General features: G+C 43.5%; 1 protein-coding gene across 1 annotated transcript; it reads right to left on the reverse strand.

Annotated features, from left to right (window-relative positions):
* Positions 1-4,012: 4,012 nt before the first annotated feature.
* On the reverse strand, positions 4,013-6,744 carry LOC147890419 (pentatricopeptide repeat-containing protein At1g03540-like). Its single transcript, XM_087390287.1, has one exon. The coding sequence runs from the start codon at positions 6,742-6,744 to the stop codon at positions 4,381-4,383; it is 2,364 nt and encodes a 787-aa protein (XP_087246413.1). The 3' UTR covers positions 4,013-4,380.
* Between the last annotated feature and the right edge of the window lie 2,765 nt (positions 6,745-9,509).

The raw sequence follows: 9,509 nt of genomic DNA on the forward strand, positions 1-9,509 counted from the left end.
AAGAGATCAAGGTCACGATTTTATGTTCATCTTCAAAGCTTAAAATCCAACACTAACTCCATAAGCCTTGTGAGCCTCTTTGCCCAAGAGTGCCTCAAAACTATAGAGCCGGTGTCACCACCGTTTTGATCAATGACTTTTCCAAGTTTTTTGACTATAATGTTCCATATTTCAAGCTCACTAAATTCATCACATCTTTATTCACATAGCAGTGGTGATTGAACCTCATTTAGACATGATAGTGTAGTATGAGTCTACATAGTTGCTTTATTAAGAATATGCTAATTTGTTCAAGTAATCAACCATGCCATGGCCAAGGGATGTTTTTCGGTGAGCATCTTCGGGCAAGTGCACTCTCTCTCTCTCTCTCTCACACACACACACACACACACACACACACACACACTCATGCCTCCTATAGGGACAGGGCACCACGATGAAATATGACCCTCATGCCTCCTAAAGGGACATGGCATGATGGAAGATCATGATCACAACTAGAAGAAAGGAAGAAAGCCCCCTAATCCATGAAAAATTCAACACCCCACAAAAGATTAACTAGACTACAATTAGTAGCTAAGGATACCACTTAGACAATCCATAAAATTGCCCCTAAAGGGACTATGGACATGGTAAAAGGAGCCCCCAATAAAGGTACAAATCACATTACAAAGACAATACACCCTAGGAGCACGACAGACTATAGAGGGTCCTAGACTCGAACCACTTAAATACGCTAATGGGCACGTCCCCCCACTATGGAGCTCCTCCCCACAAGCTACAGTCACTATGAGCATTAATAACAAAAGGTGGCGCGGCCTTGGACCGCAAGACCTCGAGCCTCGGGAGGAGGCGTTTGGATACGAAAATGTGAAGGGCAAGGTCTAAGCCCTTAATGGCCTTTGCAAAAACGAAGGAAAAGCAAGCCCTTGCAATAGCGCGACGGCCAAAGTAGAGAAGGACCTCTGAGTAAAACGGCATCCAAAGGCCTTTGGGTGGAGAGTCATCGTAGAAAGCATCGATCCAAATCCCAAGGGAACATAACGCCAACAACTAGATCGAGGGCACTCCAGAGAGCCTTGAGGAGCGACGGAAGAGGGGAGGGAGGGAGGGAGAGAGGGAGGGAGGAGCGGAGGTAGGGGGAGAGAGGGAGGGAGGTAGGAGGAGGGAGGAAGAGGGAGGGAGGAGCGGGGGAGTAGGGGGGAAGGAGCGGGGGAGTAGGGAGGGAGGAGCGGGGGAGTAGGGGGGGAGGGGAGGGAGGAGGGAGGGGATGTAGGGTTTTGAAGTTGTGGGTTATAAATATGTTGAAGATTTAAACCTGCACGGATATAGTTTAGCCTTTCTTTTCGTTCATCTAATGTTCTAACCTTTACCAATGCTACTAGACTTCTTTTAGTTAGACGTCTATGTTTTGGACTGCAAGATCCATGAGCACTCAAGGATCTCTTGTTGGGGTCCTTTCTCAGATTATTATTAAGGTAATTCTTGTAATTGAATTTAGATTTCCAGATCATTAAATTGTGTATCTTCTTAGTTGGGAATATGATTATGAATATCCTAGGATTGGGTTACCAACCTTAGTGAGGCTATGTGACTAGACTTGCACCCTGTGTCTCCTATACTTTTGTTACATTATTTCAACATCATGTGTGAATGACCTATGAAAATTCTATGAGAAATTCTGGTTATTATGTGAATGGACGTGGAACTTAAGTCTCCCTCTTGCATTAGCACCAAAGGCCTATGGCACCAACAATGTCGATCACGAACCCACCAATGTTCTCAAGAAATCCTAGCACAAACATTAGGTCTATCTAGTTGTCCCCCTCAGAATCTAGGGATAGCCTAAATCATACCAAGCATCATGCTTCCAAGGTTCATTTCATCCTATATCCGCTCTAGCAATATCCGCCACCGAGTGCTTCACTTTAAAATGAAATCCCTATGGTTGATCACCATGGAAAATCCTAGACCATAAACTATAGATGAGCTCATAATTGAGTAACCCTCCAACAACAAGATATACTTTAGATCTGTAGACATCCCCGTAAAGGCTTTAGCAAGTTCACCTTGCTCTACTTTCACAGCCCTATAGACTGAGCTTTGAAGAAGCCTCTGAACCTCATGACCCTATCCCCAAGTCATGCTCCTCAAAGTAATAATCACCACCTTTGACTTTGCACCAAGACTTCCCCCCCCGCTTACCAGGAAGACTTTCACCCTCCACTTCCTCAACACCTCAGAAACACAAGGCAACACTTTGTCCACGAAAGTCTAAACATAGTATACATACCTATGGATCCGCTCGTTTGAGTGCTTGCTTCAAAAACAAGCCAGGTACCTCCCGAAGGCATCCACATCATCCATGTGTAACCTTGTTCTATCATCTTCAATGTCCCTTTACCCCCGCTAACTCTGATCCTTGAAGTCTCAATAGAGAGACCTCTCTTATGGAAGTACTGCCAGCTTTGTTCTCGGAACATCCTAAGCAAACACAAAGGAGGCCTCAGGTCCTCTGACTCATCAACCATCTCTAAATGTCAAGACGTAAAAACAAGTTCACCTAAATACCTTGTCTTTCGATCAGCCACCTTCCTTTCGCAGTCCTTCATAGAATGCCCTGGCTAGTCGCAATAGAAGCACTTTTTTTTCTTGTTTGCACTACATGAAAAGTTCTCTTACCATAAACTTTGTTATTTCGCTTCTTGTTGTTGGGTTGGCCGTTGTCAGGCTTGCCCTTATGCTCTTGATCTTGTTTTGTACAACAAAGGCTTTGTCACCGGCTTTGTCGAACTTCCTCTCCCGAGCTTCTTATTATAGGAGGAGCACTAGCTCATTGAAATCATGCCATCCATTGCCTTGCAATCCAAAACCTTTACAGCTTTTAGGGAGCATTCCAAGCTAAAGCCTAGCTGTCCGAGGCCGAATTTGTTTGTAGACCAACTGCTAACAGTTGATCCCACACTACTTCATTCTACTAATGTGCTCCTCTGTCGTGCTCCCCTCCTCCATATGCATGTTGTAGTGTCTTCCAGCTGAAAATGCAGGAGGACCGAGTTCTGCCAATGATATAGCCAGGTCCTTTGCATCACACAGTACCCACTCTATGACTACATCAAGATCTTGTTGTATCACCACTACCATGGAAGGTTCATGATGTCCTGATGCCTTAGCTCCACTCTTGTCGTAACTCCTAGATCATCAGTACCACAAGGTGGCTCTGGCTCTTCATCTTCGAGAAAGGGAATTTAACCTGCCGAGGGTCCCTGATTCTCCAAAGCTTGGGATGGGTAGACTAAGGCTTAGGAGGAGTACACCTGTTTGAATGTCACATGCACCTCTGCACTTGGGTGCAATGTGACACACTCGCTACATCGACAAGTGTGTATTAGTTCCCTAATAGCATATTCTGTCGTATACTGTGACCCCTTTGTGAGCCCTTGTCCAAGGACAGTTAGGTACAAGCTACGTAAGTCAATCTCTCAGCCTTAGGTCAAGTCAAAAGATCAATACTTGTTCACTGGTACCCATTGGAGAACAGTAGGTTAGTGTTTCCATCTTAGGATTAGTGATATGTCTAGGTCCAGCCTAGGATAGGAGCCCTTCTGGGCCTCCTCAGGGCTGGAACAATGAAGAGGAATGGGCTGGGGAAGGGCTGCCTTTATAGGCTGCCCTGCACCCCACCCTAGGTAGGCTTTATGGGGCAAAGGGCCTCCAAAGCCAGCCCAAACCAGCCGACTGAATGTCGGCCAGTTTGGAGCTGGTTGGCTCAGCCCCAGCCCACAATATTTGACTGACTTGTTTTGTCCTTGAACCATCTCATGGAACCACGCAGTCGGTATGTTCACATATGTGGGTGTGTAAAATCAAGAGTGGCTGTCGGTGATGAAGTTATTCCAATCATATTTTGGTTGATTGATGCGCAACTGACTTGAAGCTTATGCCTGATATGTGACTTCATATTATTAAGGTGCACAGAGGGGAAAATACGCCTGATTGTCTGACTTCGAGATGATAGAAAAATCCCTTTCGAATTGATTGAGCTTGAAAATGAGAACTAGGGGTTCCTTGCCATCATACCCTTGGAAGGTGGTCTTACCAAGGAAAGGTGCCCAGTGCAACAGTCAAGCTAGTGTGACTATGTTTGCAGCCTTGTCTTGGATGAATGACCTCCACAGTTCCCAATCTCATGCTCTTTAGCTTCCTGCTCAACTTTATTTGGATTCTGTGTCTGCATGACTCTGAGCCCCAATATCTTTGCACAAAGCCTGTCATTTAAAGGGGCTTTGGCCAGCAGAACAAAGTGTTGCATGTAGAGCTCCAAGAACTTTCACTTTAAGCACACCCACAGTGGCAGCAGAAGGCAGCTGCATTGTAGCCTTATTCCACCAAACTTTTTGCGTCTTCTACATCATTAACAGAAAAAATGTTCGAAAGCATCACATACGGTGCAGCATCCTTTGGATCCGATTTGGAGTACTGGTTTGCGAGATGTAGTGCTCGAAGTGAATCACCATGAATTTTGCAGGCACCAAGCAAGCTTGACCATGCTGACGCAGTTTTTTCAAAGGGCATTGTATTTATCAATTTCTCCGCTTCATCTAAATGCCCTGCACGACCAAGAAGATCAACCATGCACAGATAGTGCTCCACTGTGTGAGTTATTCCGTAGTCTTGGCCCATAGAAAGGAAGTACCTCCTTCCATCATGAACCTTCCCAGTATGATTGCATGCAGTGAGAACAGAAACAAAGGTGACCTTGTCAGGCTTGATGCCTTCAAGCTGCATCTGGTGAAAGAACATTAGAGCCTCTTTATCATGCCCATTTTGAGCGCAAGCTGCAATAATGGCATTCCAAGAGACAACATCCTGCTGGGGCATTCGGGCAAATGTACTCCTTGCATCATGCAGGATCCCACATTTGCCATACATATTGATAAGGGCAGTTCCCACAACCATATTTTGCTCGTATCCACAATTAACAAGTTCAACATGGATCTTCTTCCCCTCTTTAGGGGCTGCCACACTAATGCAAGCTTCAAGAGCACAGATGAAGGAGACCTTATCAGGCACATAGCCTTCAAGCTGCATCTGATGAAAGAGATCCAGAGCACCCTTGCCATGCCCATTCTGTGCACATGCTACCATCATGGCACTCCAAGAAATTATGTTCTTCTGGTGCAATCTGTCAAATGCTTTCCTTGCTTCAGGCAGATTGCCACATTTGCCATACATATTGATAAGGGCACTTCCTATAATGACATCTTCCTCATACTTGTAGTCAATAATGGCAGAATGGATCTGCTGCCCCTCTTTTAGGGCTGTCATACTTGTGCATGCATCAAGAGCAGACACAAAGCTAATCTTGTCTGGTCTGACATCATCAAGCTCCATTTGATGAAAGAGCTTCACGGCTTCCTTGCCATATCCATTCTCGGTACATGCTTCAATCATGACATTCCAAGAAACGACATTCCGTTGAGGCATTTGTGCAAACAAACTCCTTGCAGTTTGCAAACTCCTGCACTTGCCATACATTTTCACTAGGGCAGTTGCAACCATAACGTCCTTCTCAAATCCATTTTCAATGATGGCTGAATTAATATAATGGCCCTTGGCTAGATCTTCTACACTGGTGCACGCATCAAGCATGCAAACGAACGTGATCTTTGTCGGCGTCACCCCCTTAGCCTGCATCTGATCAAACAGACTCAGAGTCTCACAGCCATTTCCATTCTGGGCACATGCTGCAATCATAGCGTTCCAAGCCACCACATCTCGTTCAAACAGTCGATCAAATGCTCTTCGAGCATTGTCCAAAAAGCTGCATTTACCATACATATTAACAAGCGCAGTGCCCACGACTACATCTTGCTCATATCCACGGTCAACAATGGCAGCATGGATCATTCGCCCTTTTTCCAGGGCTGCCGAGTTCAAGCACGCATCAAGGACACAAATGAATGTTATTCTGTTCGGTCTCACACCATCTAACTGCATCTGATAAAAGAGATCTACCGCCTCCTTGCCACACCCATTCTGCGCACATGCTGCAATCATGGCACTCCAAGAGACTACGTCCCGTCGAGGCATTTTGGCAAAAATACTCCTTGCATCGTCAAATTGCCCATTCTGGACATATGCTTTCATCAATAAATTCCAGGAGCGCAAATTGGGATCACATATCTGTTCAAACGCTTCTTGTGCATCCTCCACACTGCCACATCTGCCATACATTTGAATAAGACAGTTTCCTAGAAATGCGCTTCTATGATATCCGTACCGGTTTATTTGAGCATGCATACGTTTACCATCAGACAATGCTTTGGCTTTACCACATTGCTTCAACGCAAATGCGAAGGTATTAAAAGTCGTGTTGTCGAACGACTGAATTGGGGAGTCAAGTAAGCCTTGCTCATCGTTTGAAAGGGCGCCCTCGTCAGCATACGCAATTCCAAGTGCTTTGGGTTGCTGCCCACGTTCTTTGAATGTCCTTGCGACGTTGTTGATTCCTGATCTCAAATTCTCCCTGAGCAGATTGTTTGCAATCCATCCGTAATGGGCGTCAGGAAGAGAACCTAAGAAATCGACTGTCTGCTTGATTCTCACATCCATTTCCCATAAATATCTGCGGGTTGGCTTCCGTCCTAAGCACAGCAGAGCAGGAAGCTCAACCTGTCTGCATGCCTGAGGTGTTTGTAAAGGTAAAAAAGAAGAGCAGGGGCACCATAGCAGAAGAGCCATGGGAACATAATACTCTCACTCGATTACATTCCTGAAGAGTAATTGGTGATTGATGAGGGGGTTGCTGCGGCGTTGATCATCAAATTCATATGAGCAACACTCGTGACTGCAAATGCTAAACACACTATGAGAAGACATGACGCTCTTTTGAAGAAACTCTACTTTTAATCTCAGAGATGTCTAGCTTCACGATAAGAGATTTTGACTTGGACTTGTTTGTGAAATCTATCATGCTTCATGAAAATTTCATGTTTCCTCGAACAAATCTCCCAGCAAATCTCGAGAAGGCAACTTCATCTCCTTCGTGAAATTCATTCCTTGCACTAGGGGTATCTCCCATAACTCAAATGATAAATTGCATTAAGATTAGTCGAGAAATTCATTCCTTTCGATCGGATTGAGATCAATTCGACCAACATCAGTGAGCATTTCAACAAGGAACAAAGAATCTCTCCTTTGTTAGCCAATGGCAAGTTTTAGGCACAAAGTTTTCATGCAACCAACTCAAAATCTCTTATGGTTAAGCTAGACATCTTTGAGATTAAAGGTAGTTGAGTTTGTTCAAAGTGTCATGTCTTCTCATAGTGTAGATATCATTAGTTCTTCATTCATTTTTATTGACATGTATTGACTCTTGATGTTAAAATGTGTAACGGTTTATATGAATCATGCATATATAAAATTAGTTCTTCATCCATTTATATTCACATGTATTGACTTTGATGACAGAGGCCCTTGACATGAAAAATTTGGGACTTGCAGGTCATATTCTTGGTATGCACATCACGTGTGACCGGAGTTGGAAACTTCTTTTGCTTTCATAGAAGGATTATGTTACAAAAGTATTGTAGCGTTTCAATATGGAGGGGAGGGAGAATGTAAGTACTCCTTTGCCTCCATATATGAAACTGAGTGAGGCAGATAATCCCAAATAAGATGAAGAGAGAGCCATGATGGCCAAGGTTCCTTATGCATCAGTGGTTGGGAGTCTTATGTATGCTATAATAACTACTAGACCAGACATTACATTTACAGTGGGAGTTGTTAGGGGGTATATGGATAATCCAAGAAAGAGGCATTGGGACGCAATTAAGTGCATTGTGAGGTACATTGAGGGTACCAAGGAGATGTGTATCTGCTTTGGCAGAGGAGAGATGTGTGTACTTGGGTACACACATTCAGACTATGTAGGGCATGTGGGTAGTAGGAGATCCACTTTTGATATGTGTTCACCTTTGCTGGTGGTGCAGTGTCGTGGATGTCTCGTGCATAGAAGTGCATTGCTTTGTCCACCACAAACGTCGAGTATGTTGTAACCACATAGGGTTGTAAGGAGGCTATTTGGCTTGATCGGCCATTGGAAGATTTGGTGATTCATACAGGTGTACCCACATTGTATAGTGATTCCATGAGTGCTATTCCATAGTGTCCTCTCTCTCTCTCTCTCTCTCTCTAACCCTCTTCCGTTTCACTTCTGTTGAGAGCACTCTCATTGGTAGGCAAAGTAGAGGGGACTCATACTTCCTTGCATTTTTGTCTTGCTTCTTTCAGTAATCCTTTGCATAATGCCCAAGAATCTGATAGACATCTCACTATCATCTTCATCTTCATAATATTGAGGATATCTTGTTTGAGTAGTGTAAGTAACTTCTTCTCATTGGTCACCATCTTCCATGTTTTAAGCTGAGTCATTCACCCTTGAACTTTCATAGAGGATAATTTATTGTGTGAGGATTTCTTGCTTCTTTGAATTTGAAACTTACAAGAGACAATACCTACCATAGAAATATCCTACACTCCACATAGATCTATGGGATAGAGTACAAGAGAGAGGAGAAAATATAGGTTTGTGAATTTGGCTCAATAGAGTGCTATGTGTATACCTTCAGGTCAGATCTCATGTAGAAATATAGAGAGACAGACTCTCCTAGAATAGAATGATCATACTATTTATTTGACTCAACAATTGACTTTGCTAGAATAGAATGATCATACTTCTCAAGTTTGACTCAACAATTGACTCAAAATCAAAAACTAGAGTAAATATAACTTTATAGGTATTGCAACAACACAATAGTGAACCTATTAAGAATGATCCACTATAGGACTTTCAAAACATGTAGGAATTGATGATTCACTAGACAATCCTACTTGAAACACCTAAAGTAGAGATCTTGGAACGTAGATGTAGGACAAAATAGAATAAAATATGTGATGGAAGTGGGGAAGAAGTGGCAGGAGAGGCTAGAGTAGAAAACAGTTTATAAGGGTGGCCAAATGAACTTGTCCTAGGGTGTCTTAAATCTACGGTTATCTATGGTTTGTTAGACCTATCTAGCCAAGCAAAATTTAGCTAGCTATTCGCGTGAGAATACCTCTCTAAAACAAGATATTCCTAAGGCTCCAAACTTGTGGTGAGACCTTATACTAATAGCTTGTCCAAAATGGCTTCCAAATTTTAGAGGAAGGTTGAGGCTGCAATTCAAAGGGTAGGATTAACATCCAAGTTCTATTTGGGGTCGGCCTAGAGGACAGTACTCATAGGAGATGCTTCCAAGCTCCCATCAAGGCTAGGAGCCTCATGGCATTATAGATGAGCAGTTTTGATTCTTGTTACATGGAGGTTCAAGAACTCCCTAGTTTTCCATGTTAAAGGAAACATAGGTACTACAGAACTAGGTATCCTTGCTTTGATTAGGCACAATCTACATGACTTCGGCTAGTTGGTGAACACTAAAGGTTATGTGGTTAGTAGAAGTCACTTA

Source organism: Dipteris shenzhenensis, chromosome 19 (assembly GCF_047967505.1).
Source record: "Dipteris shenzhenensis isolate YYH24624 ecotype China chromosome 19, Dip_SZ_1.0, whole genome shotgun sequence".
NCBI lineage: Eukaryota > Viridiplantae > Streptophyta > Polypodiopsida > Gleicheniales > Dipteridaceae > Dipteris > Dipteris shenzhenensis.

Coding starts and splice junctions, on each gene's coding strand:
- LOC147890419 (XM_087390287.1), bottom strand. CDS start 6,744: ATGGCTCTTCTGCTATGGTGCCCCTGCTCTTCTTTTTTACCTTTACAA.